Source organism: Panicum virgatum, chromosome 7K (genome assembly GCF_016808335.1).
Source record: "Panicum virgatum strain AP13 chromosome 7K, P.virgatum_v5, whole genome shotgun sequence".
Taxonomy (NCBI): Eukaryota; Viridiplantae; Streptophyta; class Magnoliopsida; order Poales; family Poaceae; genus Panicum; species Panicum virgatum.
Genome location: NC_053142.1, coordinates 8,608,486 through 8,628,203, shown reverse-complemented (window position 1 = coordinate 8,628,203; position 19,718 = coordinate 8,608,486). Strand labels below are relative to the sequence as shown.

At 44.2% G+C, this 19,718-nt stretch overlaps 1 protein-coding gene and 2 pseudogenes across 1 annotated transcript; all 3 read left to right on the top strand.

Moving 5' to 3' along the window:
- Positions 1-783: 783 nt before the first annotated feature.
- LOC120639893 lies at positions 784-9,251 on the top strand (annotated as a pseudogene).
- A 2,497-nt stretch (positions 9,252-11,748) lies between these two features.
- On the top strand, positions 11,749-15,807 carry LOC120639724 (annotated as a pseudogene).
- Positions 15,808-16,839: 1,032 nt separating this feature from the next.
- Positions 16,840-18,308, top strand: LOC120639892 (coleoptile phototropism protein 1-like). The gene is made up of 3 exons (XM_039915817.1): positions 16,840-17,154; positions 17,236-18,184; positions 18,276-18,308. The coding sequence occupies exons 1-3, from the start codon at positions 17,015-17,017 to the stop codon at positions 18,306-18,308; spliced, it is 1,122 nt and encodes a 373-aa protein (XP_039771751.1). The 5' UTR covers positions 16,840-17,014.
- The last annotated feature ends 1,410 nt before the right edge of the window (positions 18,309-19,718 follow it).

The following is a 19,718-nucleotide window of genomic DNA, read 5'->3' as shown; positions in this document are numbered from 1 at the left end:
TCACATTGGTGACGGCTGTAAAATTCGTGCGTCACCAATAACACACAAAAGTGACGGCTGTAGGGTTCGCACGTCACTAATAACATACAAAACTGACGGCTGTAGGCCTCGCGAGCTGGCTCATTATAAAACGAGTCGAGCTCGAGCCGAGCCATTAACGAGCCAATCGAGCGAGCTAGCGAGTTACGAGTTTTTCGTCCAGCCCTACATGCACCTAATCTCCTGGCACCAAATGCATATAGTGAGTTATTGCACCTAATGACGATTTTGTTACACAGTAAGACAACGAGGAGCTAACGTGAAAGATGCTAACTCGTATGTACACTCATCACATGCACTGTTTGCCAATGCAAGGTAATCCACTGTGCTAGTACTTCAATGGGAGTCAAACGCTTGTCCACTAGTAGTACACAGTGCACTTACCACTATTATCAGCGCTTGCTAGCAAGCTACAATGTGTTGAAGTGCTGAACTGATGATCCCATAATTGGAAGTTGGATGGTACTTATCACACTTTTGCAAATCCCCCCTTCCACTCCCCTTGCGCCTTCCCCTTGGATATTGATCCGATGGCCCAGATTGAAGTTTGCATAGTTTCCATGGATAGGTTGGTTTGCACCTGATATGTTCCCTATCTTCTAGGCCATGTAAGTTGATCAATCACATGCTTAGCTTTCCATACTTACTTATGATGGTCAGTTTCCTCGCATGCATGGATTTCTTAGTTTGACGATGCACTGTTTGATTTGGGGTCAGATCGCCGGCCAGCAGCAGGTGGACACCATGGCCATAGGGCCACTGGACCTTTGGAATGAGTGGGCGACCCAGATCCTTGTATTACTGAGTCTCACGCTGTAGGTCGTCCTCCTGCTCCTCACCGGGATTCACCGCCGTGAAGCCTCCCCTATGCCGAAGTTCATCCTATGGCTGGCGTACCAGCTGGCTGACTTCACCGCCATATACGCCGTTGGACACCTATCCCTCAGCAATGTTCCGGTCAAGCACCAGCTGGTGGCATTTTGGGCACCATTCCTCCTACTCCACCTCGGGGGCCCAGACAACATCACCGCCTATGCGCTCGAGGACAGCAAGCTCTAGCTACGCCATCTGCAGAACCTCGTCAAGCAGGTCCTCGGTGCAGCATATGTCCTCTATAAGTATGTCGCTGGCGGCGACTCTTTCATCTTAATGTTCAGTGTCGGCGTTGTCAAGTATCCCGAGAGGACATGCATGGGCGCTCAAGCGCAGCAACTTGAATAGCATCCGGAGCTCTCTCAAGAAGGAACATGTTGGCCCGTTCCATCATTTCAATCCTTCGGATTTTGGATCGATGGTGAACGCCGTTGAAGACGATGAATCCTATGTCCGCAGTGCACACCCCATGTTCGATGTATGCAAGCGTGCAATTGTGGACTCTTGGGTGGTCACCGTCGACAAGGATCCAGCAGAGAACCAGAGCTCTTGGATGGAGAAAAAGGATCTACGGAACCAGAACGTGGTGGTGGATTTGGATATTAAAAATGAAATAGAGGAAGATCACGAGGGCATGTGGACATTGATGGAGATGGAGCTCTCTCTCATGTACGACCTCCTGTACACCAAGGCAGGTGTGATCCACACTTGGTCCGGCTATGGCATCCGTATCGCCTCCTCCCTCACCGCCGCAGCCTCAATCTTGCTCTTCTAGTTTAGTAGTAAAGATGGTCATAGTCTAGTTGATGTTGCCATTTCGTATACCTTACTCGCCGGGGCCTTACTCTTTGAGACAAGGTCGCTATTGAGGGCGGTATATGTTGGAGTTTTGGAAAGTGATCTTCACTGTTAAGGAAAAACAAACAACATCAGGAAAACATTTAATCCACCTATACATGATTAAGAAAGTTAATGGGCTGTAATCGGTGGGCCCAGATTAGTTTCTAAACTGAGGGCAAGGCCTTGCACCCGCAGCACTATAAATCTGAGAGGTGGCTGACTCATTTTTATTACCTGAAAACCCTAAATGTGATTAGCCACTCTAAATCCGATTACTAAGCGTGCTGAAGGGAAGCAGAAGCTTTGTCCTGCTGTTCATCTACATCTACAGCACGACTTCCTCATCTACTTCGTGGCAGGGAACAAGGAGAAGTTGTTGTTCATCATCGACATCAAGAACTTCATCAACAGAGAGATCTAAATCTCTCTAATTGGTTAAGGTCAAGTCTACTTCATCTACATCAGCAAATCTTCAAAAATAGAGGCATTCATGATGAGTACAGGCACTTGTTAGTTCTTAAGTAATTAATTCCGCATTAAGTTAAATTAGTGATCATGATTAGGCTAAGCTAAGATCATGTTTATGGATAATTGAATTCTATCAATTGGTATTAGAGCCTACTTAGTTCTATTATGATCCTAATATCCAGAGACATCAAGTTTTAAGCCTATGTTAATAGCAGATTAGATCTGTTTATGCATAATCATGTGTTAAGTGTAATGTTGTCAAATCAAGTGGTCATGCAATTAGTATATGGGGTCCTACTAAGCTTCTGGCAATAAGGTTTTCAGGGGCGATCAGATTAGATGCAGTTTAGGAAGTCATTAGCCTAAATTATAATCAGATTGGATCCTAAGTAACGCAAACTTAATCTGATACCTCATATTAGATCTAAATAATTATATTTAATGCTAATTCATTGTTCAGACCGAGAAAATTAAGGTTTATTTCATGATTAAGTCAAGTAATTAAGGTGAGGGTTTACGATTACTTAATCAGTTCCTCAAATTAGCCCACTATTAATGTTTTATTCTGCGAATTAGCACTTGTTTCATGAAAATTAGATGCATCAACAAGCATGTAGAAGAAGGGGATGGCAAATTTCAGATCGCATCAAAAAAAATCCCCAAATCTCATGATGAACCCTAACCCTAGGTGAGCATCAGTGGCTTACCTATTACTTATCTCCATGAGTAAGCTGTTGCCATGAGAAAGCACCACAGCAGGACCCCCCGATGGTGCCGCGCACAACTTGGTCGCACGCGACGCCGGCGGGAGGACCCACAGTGGCGTCATGAGGAGGCGGCGTTGGCGCTTGAGGCGCTCGCAGCGGGCGCGGCCTCTAGGCGGCGGCGCACTGGAGGCTGCCACGTGAGTGGAGCAGCGGCCGGCGGCGCGTAAAGGCTGCTGCAGCGACTGCTCAAGGGAATGAGAAGAAAGGAAAGGAGTGAGCCAGTTAGGGTTCCCCGACCAGCTCCGGCATTATATTTCGGGCGGCATCAGTTGCCAGCTGCCCGATTGGAACGGATGGTCAAGATCTCGCCGTGATTAGGGTTTTGTTGCGAGTGGGCTTAACTGGGCTGAGTGGCTGGCAGGCTGAGCTATTTGGGCCGTTGCTGCGCGTGAATTTGGGCTGTGCGCAGGAGAAGTCTGGGTCAGTTTCGTTCTTTGGACTGGTTTATGAGTTTTAGCCTAGTTTTAGGTTTTAAAGCCTTTTATTTATTGTTTAATGTTTTAAGCTTATTTCTTTACTCTTTTGAACAGTATTTCTTTATTAGTTATGTGAAAGGCTTTATTCAATTTCTGTTGCACTTAAGATTACCAGAATTGTGTTTATTTAATGCCCATGAGTATTTGTTTCATATTGAGTTATCGATTGTTTGTAATTTCGCAAATAAAGTTTATTGCTTAATTTATTTACAATAGATATTTCTCAATTATGAATAGTGTTATTTCTCATAATTTTGATGTTGTAAGGTTATTTTTATAATTGTGAGAAATTATCACTGATAATAAGTTCATTTATGGGCTATTGATGAGTCTCATTATTTCTGCACTATTAATGTTTGATGTGCTTGTTAAATGAGGGAAGATCTAATGATAAAATAAGGCTTGTTATTTCAGTGCAATTAACCATAATAATGTTTAATGCGTTTACTATACAAGACAAAGTTTAAGATTTTATGAGCCTTATCATTATTTACAGTGAAATTTGCTTTTATTATGCCTTATGTGTCTTTTTCACTGTTTTGAGCTTTAAAATTCCAAAATAAGTTTATTCCTTTAATGTTTTATTATGCCTTAATGATGATTGTTGCATTAGTCTGCACTGTTTAAACTGAAAAATTATATGTTTTCCACCAAGTACAATTAAGATTCTCTCTAATTAAATGGAACAATTGGGAAGTTTGATTAGAGTACACTTGTAATAAATTTCAACCATCGTTGTTTTAATTATAAGTTAATGATAAGTTTCGTTTGCTTTCCCCATCGGTGATGCAAATTGAAATTTATAGCATGATTTTAATCAGACCATCGTAGGGTTAATCTTGTGCTTTTATGTGCATCTTATTGTATAAGATTATTGAGACTTCAATTTTATGATTTTTCAGTGAATTATGAGGGCTTGCTAAGAACCATTGAGCCCTTTAATGGCACCAATTTTCCCAAGTGGAATAAAGAGATGCGTGCTGTTCTCAAGGTTCTGGACCGTGACTACGCACTTTGTGAGGATGAACGAGTTGCTCCTTCGGCAAATGCTGGGAGTTACGATGAGAAAATGAGAAAATATAACTCCAACTTGGAGAAATGGAAACGTTGCAATGAGCTTGGAAAAATAGTCATAAAGCAATCAACCTTAGTTGCCATAAGAGTACTTCCTTGTATAAAGAATGACGGGGAACTAAGTGCTAAGGAGTTTCTAAACTCCATTGAGGAAAATTATAAAGTTGATTATGCAAATTTTCTCATAAATAAGTCATGTACCTCACGTTATGATGGGCAAAGTGGTAGCATGTATTATATGGCTACAGAGTTGAAAGCTCGAAATTGCAAGTTTTGTCATTCACCTGGTCACATTATGAAGCAGTGCCCTGAGTTTAAGGAATGGATTTGAAAAATAAGGGTAATAGAGTTGCCTCATAAGTTCTCTTAAGTTAAAAAATTTCCCCTTAAGCTTGGTGGATTAATTGAGATGTATTCCCCTGTAGGTTATTAAGTTTGAACCATAAGTGAATAAGGGGAGTCAAGGGGAGAAAATTCAACAACTGATGATGGAAAGAAAGAGACTTTAGAAGCTTCGCATTAGTTAGCTTTTAGCTATTAGCTTGGCTCTAGTCTTTATATGATGATATATTTTAGATTAAGTAAAGCCATATTTGTTTCAGCTATAAGTGATTCTGAACATTTTGTTGAGTTTTGAGATAATAAAGACATCATCATTGTTGATTTTACTATCTTGTCAAGTAATTTTCATATATATTTCTTGCATATTAAGTTATTGATGAGATCTTGCCGAAATTGTGATATTATTAGTTAAAAATCACATTTCGAAGGGGAGAATTGAAATGTCTCATCAAGTATAAGAGATACTCCAGTCATTAGTTGTGAGCCTCATAATGAAAGACACACTCCAGTCATTAGCTATAAGACAATAAATGAGCTATAAGTGATCATATTTTTATTTGCCCATTAATAAAGGAAAGGCTGGATTAGTAAATCGGCACATATATAAAGGGTGAATATGGCAAACCATGCTCAAGTACACCATTGTGATAGGAGAGATACTCCATAATTGCCAATTGTCTCAAATAAAGTTAAGTGTGACTTTATTCGTTATTCTGGCCATCGCTGATTAATGGATAAGTTCACTAAGTTTTGTTGTTCTAGTTCATTTAGCCATCGTTGTTTGACTAGTTCAACGAAGCTCGAGACATTTGAAGTATGGCTTATATTTATCATTTCTGGCCATCGCTGTTTGGTAAATATTTGACCATAAGTTTTGCTGCTCTTGTTCATTTCTGGCCATCGCTGGTATGGGCTTGATCAGTAAAGGAAGTTGATCAATGGTATTACAATTATGCTAAGTTAAAGGATTTAAATCATAATAAGTCATGAAGAGCTACCATTTATGGATACCCTAATAAGTCTAAGGGATACCATTCCTACTGCTCTAGTTGTCTCAACTGTCATGTTCCTAAAGGAATGTAAAAATTAGTTATTTCAACTATTGTGTTCCTAAAAGAATGCAGAGATTAGTGGGTGTCAGTGGGAGCTCACAAAGGAGGAAGAGATATCTTGAGAATAGATGCAGGGTTAGTTTCTTGCACCTATGATTCAAGTATGAGATACTCATAATATATTTATTTGTGCCATTAGTTAAGTACACATCCATCTCAAACTACCATATATATATTTGTTGAGAATTCTCATAAGTTGATTAAACACAACATCAAGATGTGGTATGTAATAATTGATGTTGGCATAAAAGAAAGAACCTCATTTGTTTTAAAGATCACTATTAAGGAGGCCACAAATTGAGTCTATGAGCTTAAATCTATAAGTATGGATTTTAGTATAAATTTCTAATGGAGTCAAAACAATAGACTATAAAGGGTATATGATATGAGTGTGATTCCAAAAGAAAATTAAATTACTAAGCTTATAGCTTACCATGATTCAAAATTTTCATGAGTAATATATATGTGTATACACACACACACACACACTAAAGGTGAAAAAGGTTATTATCCTAATACTTTTAATGGATGATGCTCTACTAACCAAAGTGGTCATCTTAATATGCTGCTAAGATCAAGTGCTTTTGTATCATTCAATCAGATTTAAAGTAATCTTGGTGAAAGCCTCTTATGTTTTGGGCATCAATATACACTAAGATTGGACCAAGGAAGTGTTAGGATTATTAATAGAGACATAAGTTGTCTAAAGTAATAAAATGAGAATAATGTTAAGATACGTTGTTTTATTTGCTTAATGAAGCAAATTATGTCTAAATATCCTAAGAATAAAGTTAAGATAAAGAAAAGAAAGACGTTCCTTATGCTTCAGCTATCTGAAGCCCATGCATGAGTCTTTAAGTGGTTGACTTGGCATTTGCAAACCGGAAAGATTTATGTCTGAATTTTATCCATGGGTGGTCCACTGGATAAGAAGAAAGACACTTTAGCATGCTTGTTTATTAGGAACTATTCAGTTAAGAGTTCTGTATGAGTGTATGGATGTAAAAGTGCACATTAGATTATATCCTTCGCTCTTGCAGAAAAGAGCAATTATATTGAGAGCTCTAAGCAAACTTAGCATAATGAAAGCTAAGATTGTATAAAGCATGTTTTAACTCATCAAGTTTAAGAGTTATATTCTGGTATAAAATCTAAGAATAGCAAATTGATACTGCTATGATTGCGGTATTCATTCGAGTAACAACATAATTATTGACGATGTCTAGACTATTGATGATTAAATATTATGTTGTGAAAGAAAGGTCCTAGGATCAAGTAATTAAAGCTAAAGAAATAAGATTGAGTTAATGCTAGCAAATCTTATTAAAGACCTGTCGCTCATCCCATTTAAATTTTTGCGAAATTAAGTATGGGATTTGCGAGCCGTCTTGGAGCTGATTCTAGGTACATGATCGTTCTCAAATAAGAGATAAGTGTTCTATCAAAGTATTGCAGTGAACTGTGGGTAATGGAGTCCCGGTAGTGAATTAAATACTACCAATGACGCATTGGTCCGGTCTTACTGTTGTACTGAGTTTGAACATAAGTTTAAAGGGAACATAAGTTATTAATCGTTCGATCAAGTGGGAGAATGTTGGAGTTTTGGAAAGTGATCTTCACTGTTAAGGAAAAACAAACAACATCAGGAAAACGTTTAATCCACCTAAACGTGATTAAGAAAGTTAATGGGCTGTAATCGGTGGGCCCAGATTAGTTTCTAAACTGAGGGCAAGGCCTTGCACCCGTAGCACTATAAATCTAAGGGGTGGCTGACTCATTTTTATTATCTGAAAACCCTAAATGTGATTAGCCACTCTAAATCCGATTACTAAGTGTGCTGAAGGGAAGCAGAAGCTTTGTCTTGCTGTTCATCTACATCTACAGCACGACTTCCTCATCTACTTCGTGGCAGGGAATAAGGAGAAGTTGATGTTCATCATCGACATCAAGAACTTCATCAACAGAGAGATCTAAATCTCTCTAATTGGTGAAGGTCAAGTCTACTTCATCTACATCAACAAATCTTCAAGAATAGAGGCATTCGTGATGACTACAGGCACTGGTTAGTTCTTAAGTAATTAATTCTGCATTAAGTTAAATTAGTGATCATGATTAGGCTAAGCTAAGATCTTGTTTATGGATAATTAAATCTAACAGTAGAGTCAAGCTGGACATATGCCTTCTTGTGCAACACCCGATGGAGTTGGCTCCGGTACGCCGCTCTCTGCACCAGCAGGTGGGATCGACTTCGCTGGCTTGTCAAGGCGATCATGGGAACAGGCAGGAACAGCAGATCGGCGCGAAGGTGGTCCGGCAAGATTGGGCAATACAACATGCTTCATGTTTCCAGCCACCGCAACAGAGCCTACGACCCACTGGTGGGCAGAATTGCCAGGATGCTAGGATATCAGGAATGGTGGCTCAGGCACTATTATTCGGGGAGCGTCCAACTTTCAGAAGACCGGAAGTACCAGCTGTTAGAGTACACAAAGCGCCTAGCGAGGAGGGGATTGAACATGCAGGGTGTGATCACAATGGACCGGGGTCAATGTGCTTTTTATGTTCATCAGGAGATGGGCCTGTACAAATCTATCTGAACAAGAAAACGACATTGGAGTCGAATTCCAAGAGGGCATCATCATTTGGCACATCGCAACAGAATTACAGAAGTTTTCATCGCCAAAAGCAGAGGATATGACGACGCCGAGGATGCAGGAGACCAGGTGAAGGACATCCGGACGCTATCCAACTACATCATTTTCCTGCTGGTGGACCGCCCCTACATGCTACCAGGCTCACAACATGTTATACCGGCACATAACCCACAATAATCTTACCGAAATGTGGGATCGCAATCTGGAACATCAAAAGGGGGCCGTATTCGCAAAACTTAAGGTTTTCTTCAGCCTGCATGATGACCCTAATTCCGCTGGATCGCAGCACGTAGAAAACCTTGCAAAGTTCCTATTCACGGAGAAACCAAAACCCACCCTTGCTGTGCCGCGCCTGTATTTTCCTATAGTGTTGCTAAAAAGCTACTTGACAGGATGGAGAAGAAAGGAAGGACGGCCATGTTGCAACTACTCCTTGATGTGTGGATAGATTTTCTTGTGTATGGGACCAATAGATGCAGCAGGGAGTCCCATGCCAAGAAGCTCAGCCATGGTGGTGAGTTGATTACGATCTTGTGGATTATGACAGACTACCTTGATCTCAATGCTTATAATGCTGCACGTGCACAACAGAGGCGTCAGGGTTAATTATTATCGTGCCGCAGTTTATTATGAGCAAATCTTGTTCTATCTTCTGTGTCTGAAACTTGTCCATCATAGAGTTAATTCATTTCTATCCATATATCATCACAAGTTACAGGCATGCAACGAAATTGTTCATTTTTGTTTGGCTAGTTATTTATTCCTTCATTAGTGTTGGCGTAGTTATTTTTGGAGCAGCAAGCCATGCAAATCTGCAAGAAGCTAAATATTTTAAGTGTATATTGCCAACTACGTGCACATGTATAACTCTTTTTTTTTAATTTTACTATCGTGTGCTGAATGCCACAGCAGTAAGAAACTTTGGGGTAGCACTCCCCTGTTTCAACAACATTCCTCTGTTCCGTCGCTTTCCAGTTAGCCATAAACCCATCAAGTTCCCCACCAATCTAGTACAGCTAGCACAAGGCTCTCTTTTTTTTTTTGTATTCTTCATTTCGTTTTCATCTTTTGTCGTCAAGTGATACTTTAGGCTAAAACCACCATTCTGGTTGTTGAGTCGCCACATTAACATAGCAAATTTCACCAGAAATAAGATAAATATTTAAGAACACGATAACTACATGTATATATTCAAAATACTCATACCCTAGAATGAAAAATGATCCGAAAATAAATCAAATTTATATATGAAGGTATCTTTGGCTTAAAAAAGGAAGAGTTTTCGTGTGTTTCCTTAAAAAGAAAATATTTTTTTAAGAATCTTAATGGTGGAAATATACGTAATTTTAAAGAATCTAACAACCAGATTATGGTGTCTCTATAACAAATTAAAGCTGTTCGTTAAATCAAATATTTTCCTTCAATGAGTTAATTGGTATCCCTTTACTTAACAAAGATAGACTATTGGGCTATAGCCCTGACCCCATTGGGCATAGCTTATACCAAAATATCTTCACCACTGAAGTTAAAGCTGGTGAAGCTAAAAACTGGCTTCGCCTGTCTTCGAGTTCATTTTAGCACAGGCTTATAAAACAACTTTAGATTACAGTTTCTCGATTTGCATAAAATAAGTGAAGCTAAAGGCAAAATAAGCTATGCCAAATGGGGTCCAGAATAGTACTGCTGGTTCAGATGAAGGCCTGGCAATGATTTTCCTCAAAATGCATCAGCATGGCTATCACGATCGTTGGACCGTAATGAGCTTATGTAGACATTTGTGCCTGAACCTGCTAGAAATACATCTATCTGTAACGGCTGGGTTACAACCAGAGGGATAAGCAGGTGGGTCATTAAGAGCAGTCAGCAAGTCAGATCACACTTGATCTAATTAAGAAAAGTCATTCTGACTCAGTCTATGCTCGTGAACGTGGAAGTTGACACGCCTCCCACCCACCAGCAGGTCCAATTCCCATGAGACCTATGGTGCATGCCAAGTGTCACACCCCATTTAATTAAGAAATGAGATAAATCTCATATATGCGCTAGAATCAAGTATACACATATATGATAGGCATTATAAGTAAATATATTAAGAGACAGTATCCAAAACGTAAGCAAAATAGAGAAAATAACTTTATTACACTCCGACAAATAAAAAAAGGTCTTTAGTTATTTCACCAATATCCTAGATGAGTACCGCAACAGCGGCTTACTCCACAGTCATCTTGAAGTCGCTGAAGTGCTAAACTTTCACTTTCTCTTCTGAACAGCAGATAGGCAGGGTTACAACCAGAGGCATAAGCCGGTGGGTCATTAAGAGTAGTCAGCAAATCAGATCACACTTAATCTAATTAAGAAAAGTCATTAGAGTATTCGACTCGGTCGTATGGTCGTGAACGGGGAAGTTGACACGCCTCACACCCACCAGCAGGTCGAATTCCAATGAGGCCTATCGTGCATGCCCAGATGGACCTAATAAAGCACAACAAGACTACACTGGCCGTGTGTATCCTGTAAGTCGAAATAGTCAAACTGCAGTGCACAAAATTTCCGCGCTGCTGTTTGCCTTTAGTAAAAAGGTGGTCATAGGTTCTCACTTGCTACCCCCATCCACTCTGCCGTGCATCATGTGTCCAGCTAGCGTCACTCACACGGCCACACACTACCCATTGACTCATACCCCCTGTCTGTCGTCTCCAGTTCAGGTTGTTGTCCTAGGGCGCGTTTAGTTCCCAAAAATTTTCACCCAAAATTTTTCACCTCCCCTTTAAACACATGTATGAAGCACTAAATGTAATTAAATAATAAAACTAATTACACAGTTTGGATGTACATGACGAGACGAATCTTTTAAGCCTAATTAGTGCATGATTAGCCATAAGTGCTACAGTAACCCCACATGTGCTAATGACGCGGTCAAAGGCCTCAAAAGATTCGTCTCGTGGTTTCCAAGTGAGTTCTGAAATTAGTTTTTTAATTAGTGTCCGAAAAATCCTCCCGACATCCGATCAAAGTACTGATTTGACATCCAAAAATTTTTGGATGGGGAACTAAACGCGCCCCTAGACAGATGCACCAAAGAATACATCCTTCCATAGTTGATTCCTCGTCTGCAACTCTCCTCTCTGATTCCATCCCACAAGTCGCCATGTTTCGTCCTTGCCTCATACTGTTTTGGCTGCTCTTGTGCCTAGGACTTATTAGCTACCATTCTTGTGCTGCTGCAACTGGCAGCACTCTGGCAGCAGGCAGAGCGCTCAACAGTAGCGAGCGGCTGATCTCCACCAACGGCAAGTTCGCGCTCGGCTTCTTCCAAACAGGCTCCAGTAAGTCATCTGGGAACACCACTTTGCCCAACTGGTACCTAGGCATATGGTTCAACAAGATCCCCAAGTTCATAGATGTGTGGGTTGCCAATAGAGATATGCCAATACCAGAGCCCTCCCTCAACATGTCAAAGCTCACATTCACAGCAGATGGCAATCTAGTCATCGTGAACCATGTAACAAAGTCTGAAATCTGGTCCACCATGATTTTTAGTAGAACAAAATCCAGTAGCAACATCACTGCTGTGCTCTCCGATAACGGAAACCTTGTCATACAAGACGAGTGCCTTGCGCCTTGGCGCGAGTAATTTATTTACTTGTTTCTGTTTGACAATATAAATTTATATAGAGGTTTGTAGTAGATGTATAGACAAATGGATATACATAGATAGAAATATGACATTTATTTTTAAAACAAAAAGGTAAAAAAAGTAGTAGCTGAAATCCTCCGTCTCAATCTCGCCATCGAAGGCGGCCGGGAGCGGTCCTCGGGCATGTCCTCACCATGCAATGCGCGGCTATCACGTCCGACATGCGGCACCGCGGCGTACCAGAGCGAGGCTGGGTCGCCCGCCGGTGACGGCATGAACTCGCCACACCCGTCGAGGGCGTGCCCGGCGACCCGCCCAAACTCGCCGTGTGGCTCTCCGGCCTAGCTTCACTGCCGTCGTTGCAGTAGAGCACACACTCATTCGAAGGCCACCAAAATTACCGGTCGAGAGTTCTAGATTCAGATATTTTGCAGTGACCGAATGGAGAGCTGACGCGTAGACCATTCGTGTCTCAAGGCCTCAAAAATAACGATGGCACGGCCAATCACATGCACCGTCAATTTAGGATCGAATGGTGGGAATCTTTTTTACTGATGTGGCCGGTCTGCCCTTGCGCCGACCTTCGGAGCATTCACATATAGAAATTAGGGCTGTGATTAAATTCAAAAAATTTATCCCAAAAACATCACATCGAATATTTGAGTACATGCATGAAATACTAAATAAAATCTATTTACAAAATTTTTTACACGGATAGGTTGTAAACCGCGAGACGAATCTAATGAGCCTACTTAATCTATGATTTGCAACAGTGATACTACAGTAACCATTCACTAATTATGAGTTAATCATGAATTAAGTGTGCCTATTAGATTCGTCTCGTGATTTACAACCCATCCGTGCAAAAGGTTTTGTAAATAGATTTTATTTAATACTCCGAAATAGCAAGATACAACCCATCCATGCAAAAGGTTTTGTAAATAGATTTTATTTAGTACTCCGAAATAGCAAGATTCTCTTTCATCCGTAGCCATCGGATCGCGATCGGACGGCCGATTGCACCGACCTTCGGGGTATTCACATATAGAAATTAGGGCTGTGATTAGATTCAAAAATTTTATCCCAAAAACATCACATCGAATATTTGACCACATGCATGGAGTACTAAATACACTCTATTTACAAAACTTTTTACACGGATAGTGCCGACCTTCGGGGCATTCACGTATAGAAATTAGGGCCGTGATTAGATTCAAAAAATTTATCCCAAAAACGTAACAATTTACTAATTATGAATTAAATATGCTCATTAAATTTGTCTCGTGATTTACAAACCATCCGTGCAAAAAGTTTTGTAAATAGATTTTATTTAGTACTCCTAAATAGCAAGATTTCATTTCATCCGTAGCCATCGGATCGCGATCGGATGGCCGAATTATTTTTGGCCGACGTGGACTGCCTAGCCGCTCGTGGATTTCATCCGTAGCCATCGGATCGCGATCGGATGGCCGAATTATTTTTGGCCGACGTGGACTGTCTAGCCGCTCGTGGAGCGCTGGGGCTTTAACATATAGAAATGCCTCGGAAGCCACCAGAGTTTTATGGCAGAGCTTTGACCACCCAACAGATGTTGTCCTCCCTGGCGGGAAGATTGGCCACAACAAGGTCACTGGTATGAAGTATAGGGTTGTGTCAAAGAAGAACCTAGTAGACCCAGCCTCGGGCTCATACTGCATGGAGCATGACCCGGGTGGTTCCAAGCAAATAGTTGATAAGCTTTGCAACACATCTACAGTGTATTTCTCCACGGGCGAATGGAATGGGAAGTATTTCTCCTCGGTCCCTGAAATGTCTGCCAATGCTTTTGCCTTTGTCAAATTCATCGACACCCGTGAAGAAGAATATTGGACTGTCAACACGTTCGATGAGGCGGTGACCGCATTCATCCTACTTGACTCCAATGGCCTGACCAAGATGCTTATTTGGGTCAATGCCTTGCAAGATTTGGAAACACTCTACACCCAACCCAAGGGTTCATGTGATGTTTTCGCTGTATGTGGACCTTTCACAATCTGCAATGACAACGCACTTCCACTATTGTGCACCTGCATGGCAGGGTTCTCTGCGAAGTCGCCCAAGGACTGGAACCTAGATTACAAGAGGGGTGGCTGCATGAGAAATACTCAACTAGAATGCAGTAGGAACAAAACCACAAAAGAGTTGACTGTCCAATTCTTTCCCATACCTAGTGTCAGCAGATTGCCTGACAATGCTCATGCCATGGAAGCTGTTGCAAGTGCACAGGAATGTATGAATGTTTGTCTAAGTAATTGTTCTTGCACAGCATATTCATACAGTACAGGCGGCTGCTCGATATGGAAAGGTGAACTTCTTAATGTAAAGCAGCATAATGGTACAACAGATACTAACGGAGAGATCCTTTACCTACGCCTTGCTGCTGAGGAGGTGCAAAGTTGGGGAAATAGTGGGAGAAGGCGATTGACCATTGGTGTTCTCATTGGTGCAAGTGTTTCTGCTTTGGTTTTGTTTGTTGTTGTGATGTTACTAGTTATTCAGAGGAAGAAGCGCAAGTCGTGCAATGATTCAAACGGCATCAAAGGTAGTGGTGGTGTTTTAGCTTTTAGATATGTTGATTTGCAGCGTGCAACCAAAAGTTTCTCGGAGAAGCTTGGTGGAGGTGGTTTTGGTAATGTGTTCAAGGGGATTCTAAGTGACTCAACTAGCATAGCAGTAAAAACTCTTACAGGTGCATGCCAAGGAGAAAAGCAATTCAGAGCTGAGGTTAGTACAATTGGAATGATTCAACATGTTAATTTAGTAAAATTGATTGGTTTCTGTTCTGAAGGTGATAGAAGGATTATTGTTTATGAGTATATGCAGAATCGCTCTCTTGATGTTCAATTGTTTCGAAGCAATGGTACAATACTAAATTGGGGCACAAGGTACCAAATTGTCATAGGGATCGCAAAAGGGTTGTCCTACTTACACGAGAGTTGTCGTGAATGCATCATACATTGTGATGTTAAGCCAGAAAATATACTTCTTGATACATCATTTATTCCTAAGATTGCTGACTTTGGTATGGCAAAACTTTTAGGGAGAGACTTCAGTCGAGTTCTTACTTTGATGAGAGGAACCATTGGGTATCTCACACCAGAATGGATTAGCGGAGTCCCTGTCACACAAAAGGTTGACGTTTATTGCTATGGAATGTTACTGCTAGAAATCGTATCAGGAAGGAGGAACAAATCTGAAGAATGTAAAACAAGTGGTGGCCAAGCTGTTTATTTTCCTCTAAAAGCTGCACGGAAGGTTCAGGAGGAGGACTTTGGTAGCTTAATAGATCACCAATTACTTGGCAAGATCGACATAGAGGAGGTTGAAAGAGCTTGCAAGGTTGCATGTTGGTGCATTCAAGACAATGAATTTGATCGGCCGACAATGGGTAATGTGGTTCAGGTTCTTGAGGGTCTAGTAGACCTTGGCATGCCCCCAGTGCCAAGGCAACTTGAGACTATACTGGGAAGCTCTGCTTCAACATGAACTTACTATATGAAAGCAAAAGTTCCTTGTGTCTGACGACATATATATGAATAAAACCACATTGTTTCCTTGAGCAGAGCAGTCATATTTGTCGGGATAAATAATTTTGCATCTACACTTCCCCACTATCATTGTCTCATTTGTAATGCTCTATTGGTGAAGTTAAATATCTATCTATATATACCATATATATACTCTGCTACTTGAGTTACTTGTGGCTGGCGATGTATATATAAATAAACCATATTGCTTATTTCAGTATACCTGAATTTTAATGTGCATGGTTCCAATGGTAACCCTTTAACCAGAAAATCCAGTCACTGCGGTTTTCCTTTCCCCTTGTTCCCTCATCCAATTCTGGATCCATCAGTCCAGCATCCAGGATCGATTTCACCCAGCCTTGTGACCCTATCTCCTGTTGGATGAACTGTGTACTCAACTGATACGCACAAAGCGTCGACAGACTGATGGCTGATTGTCTTCACAAGGAAAAGCAGCAGATTTTGACCTGGTTGGAGGCGCGAGCAGAGTGGATGGGGACGGTATCTTTTTATATACGAATACGAGCTCTTTTAATAATTAGTTAAAAAGAGCTCCCATGTTCAGCCTCCTTGAAGAAAATAATTATTTTAGAATATAATGTTAATGGTGATGACACAAAAACTTAATGAATCTAACAAGTTGACGAGGTCTCGATGACAAATGGACACTTGATGATGCCAATTCAAACATTTTCTCTCTCAGTGAGTTAATTGGTGTCGCTTTATTGGACAGAGATCACCCAGCCACTGAATTAAAGAGGAGAGGACTAGTTCAGATGAAGGCACACTCATGGATCACCTGCCAATGAATCTGCTCGAAAACCCAGAGAGTGGCTATCATGATTTCACGTCCAATAATGGGTTTATGTAGACGCTTATGGCCCATCCCTGCAATAAAAAAACGACTGATTGTAACGACCTGGTCACAACAGTGGCAACAGGTGGTTCATCAAGAGTCAGAGCAAGTCAGATGAGACGAGCATACTCAACCATAACTATGTTGTGACGCGGTCGGTCGTATGCCTATCTATTTCCTGGATCTTACAATTCAAGCTAGGAAGTGATTACTCCAGTGCAGTCCATCTCAAAGAGAGATGCATCTGCTGCCTTGTAAGTTGTAAGCATATATACATGACATCTGTAGATCACAGCACAGAGTAGCAGGAATGGAGATGTGGGAAGCCATGGAGAGGGAGAACCATGTCGAGGAGCGCGGCCTCGTCCCCCTCAGCGGCGGCGACGTGCAGGTGCAGGATGAGCGCGGCGGCGCTAAAGCGGACGGCTCGGTGCGCAGGGACCAATCATGGTGCGCAACACATATGCGAATCAAAGCTACACGAATTGTGCTCTCATTTCCTGAATTCTTGTGCTGTTTTGGCACTTGCAGCCGGTACGCTAGCAGTGACGGCATCCCAAGTGATCTGCTGGCCAAGGTGGGTGGCGTCAACTTCCACCTCCACAAGCACCCCATGGTCTCCCGCAGCGCCCGCCTGGGCCGGCTCATCGACGAGGCATCAGCGCTGCCGCACGGCCCCGACGACGCCACCGTGGTGGAGGTGGAGCTCCCCGACCTGCCGGGCGGCCACGGCGCATTCGAGCTGGCCGCCAAGTTCTGCTACGGCGTGGTGGTCGACATCACGGCCGCCAACGTCGCCGCCCTGCGCTGCGCCGCCGAGTACCTGGAGATGACGGAGAAGCTGGAGGAGGGCAACCTCGCCGCCCGCGCGGAGGCGTTCCTGAGCTGCGTGGTGGCGTCCTCGTGGCGGGACTCGGTGGCCGTGCTCCGGAGCTGCGAGGGCCTCTTGCCGTGGGCCGAGGACCTGCAGCTTGTGCGCCGCTGCAGCGAGTCCGTCGCGGCCAAGGCGTGCACCAACCCGAGGGCCGTGCGCTGGGGTTACGCTGGCAGGACGTCGCCCGCCAAGGCGACGGCGAGGGCCGGCGCCGGCACATCGAGCGACAAGGGCCAACACCAGCCCGTTTCGCCGCCGGCAGACTGGTGGGTGGACGACATCTGCGTGCTGAGGATCGATCACTTCGTGCGGGTCATCACCGCCGTCCAGGCGAAGGGCATGCGCGGCGACCTCATCGGCGCCGCCATCACGCGATACTCCTCCAAATGGCTCTCGGCAGGTCTCAGCAAGGAGAGCGCCGGGCTGCGTGGCGGCGAGCCGTGGCAGCAGGCTGGCGTGCTCCAAATGGTCATTGCCATCGCCGGCGAGGGCGACACGCAGCCGGAGACGGCAGCTGGTGAGCAGAGGAGGGTCGTGGAGAGCCTGATCAGCATCATCCCCCTGTTGGGAATAAACCACGCCTTGGGTGTGCCCATGGCGTGGCGAGTCTGTGTCGCGTGTGTGGCGTGGGTGCGTCATGTTCGTGTGTGTGCAGGCGTTTATGGCGTTTAGGTCGTTAGGCTTATTCGTGTCATAGTCTAGAGTGTGCCTGGAGTCCATTGGAGCGTGAGTTCGAGCTCAGGTTCGCGCCATGGACGACATCGAGTTGGAACGGCGGTGTGGCCACGTTCCAGGGGCAGAACGGCGGGGACACGCTCGTTCTGGCCAGTCAAGGCAGCGGGAGCTTGAGTTCGTGGTGCAGTGCGATTGCGTGCGCGAGTGTGGGCTCGTGTTCGGGCGCATCGCAAGCCAAGTCAGGACGCGCTGGTGCGGCGGTGTTGGGGTCCGTGGCGAGCTCAAGTCCGGCGCGTTCGGGGAGAACAGAGGAGACCAAGTCGCGGGTTTTGGCAGCAGCAGGAAGGGCGCCGCTTGGCAAGCTGAGGAGGATCGAGTCCTGGTCTCGCACGGAGTTTGTTGCTCATGGCGTCGAGGAGACCGGATCGCCAGGGAAGTGTGCGTGTGTGCATGCGCGGCAGATCCGCCGGCGTAGTGGTGTGGGTGCGCTGTTGTGTCTACAAATGGCGATGTACAACCTCTGTAAACCTCTGAGACGAGTCCAATTGTATCAAGAGAGCGCCAGCATACAGGCCGTGTGCGGGGCCGGGGCGTTCCTCTGCAATTTCGTGTCCGTGCACTGTTTATCTTCTGCCTCCCGCCGGCCAAAATTCGTCGTCTGCGTGAGCGATCCCGCAAGCTGGTCTAGCGTGTGAGGTTGAGTGTTAGGTGGACTACGTGCTGCGCGCAAGAGCTTGGGCAGAGCATCACCGGAGGTGGGACTTCACCGACGACTCCCCCAGCGGTCCCCTGTTTCACGTCGCGGTGGCGAACGGCGGATCTCCAACAAGTAATATCAGAGCTAGGCTAGGGCGAGGCTAGGGCGGTGCGCTGGTGCATGTTCTACAGCGGATCGGTGAGCCCACCTCGACAGCCGGCGAACAAGAAGCGCGTGGTCCCACGGCGGAGTGCGACGGCGACGACCATGGCGAGCGGCGATGAGAAGACTCCTCTAGGCTCTCCGAAGAAGCCGTTCGGCGGCAAGGGCGGTGAAGACGCCGAGAGCAGCGGGAAGGGGGAGATTGCGCGCGTTGTTCGTGAGTTCGGCGGAGCGCCGAATTGGCCGATGCTCACCAAGACCAATTACACGGTGTGGGCGATCAAGGTGGAGGCTATCCTCGATGTGCAAGGCCTCTGGGAGGTCGTGTCTTCGTCGAGCGGCGCCGAGGTGGATGTGCGGCGTGGCAAGACGGCGCGCGCGCATCTTCTTCAAGCCCTGCCGAAGGACATTCTGATGCAGGTTTCGTGCAAGCCAACGGCGCATGAGGTGTGGGAGGCATTGAAGACTCGGTTCATCGGCGCGAACCGGGTGTGGACGGTGCGCCTCGCCATGCTCAAGGGGGAATTCGATCGACTGTGCATGGCGGATGGAGAGCCGCTGGACGACTACGCCGGCAAGATCAGCGGCATGGCCGCGAAGTACACC

What these genes read in the sequence shown, in the direction of transcription:
- LOC120639892 (XM_039915817.1), top strand. Translation starts at nt 17,015, where the DNA reads ATGGAGATGTGGGAAGCCATGGAGAGGGAGAACCATGTCGAGGAGCGC. An exon ending in GTGCGCAGGGACCAATCATG is followed by an intron (nt 17,155 to 17,235) that starts GTGCGCAACACA and finishes TGGCACTTGCAG; the next exon opens with CCGGTACGCTAGCAGTGACG. An exon ending in GTGTGCCCATGGCGTGGCGA is followed by an intron (nt 18,185 to 18,275) that starts GTCTGTGTCGCG and finishes TTCGTGTCATAG; the next exon opens with TCTAGAGTGTGCCTGGAGTC.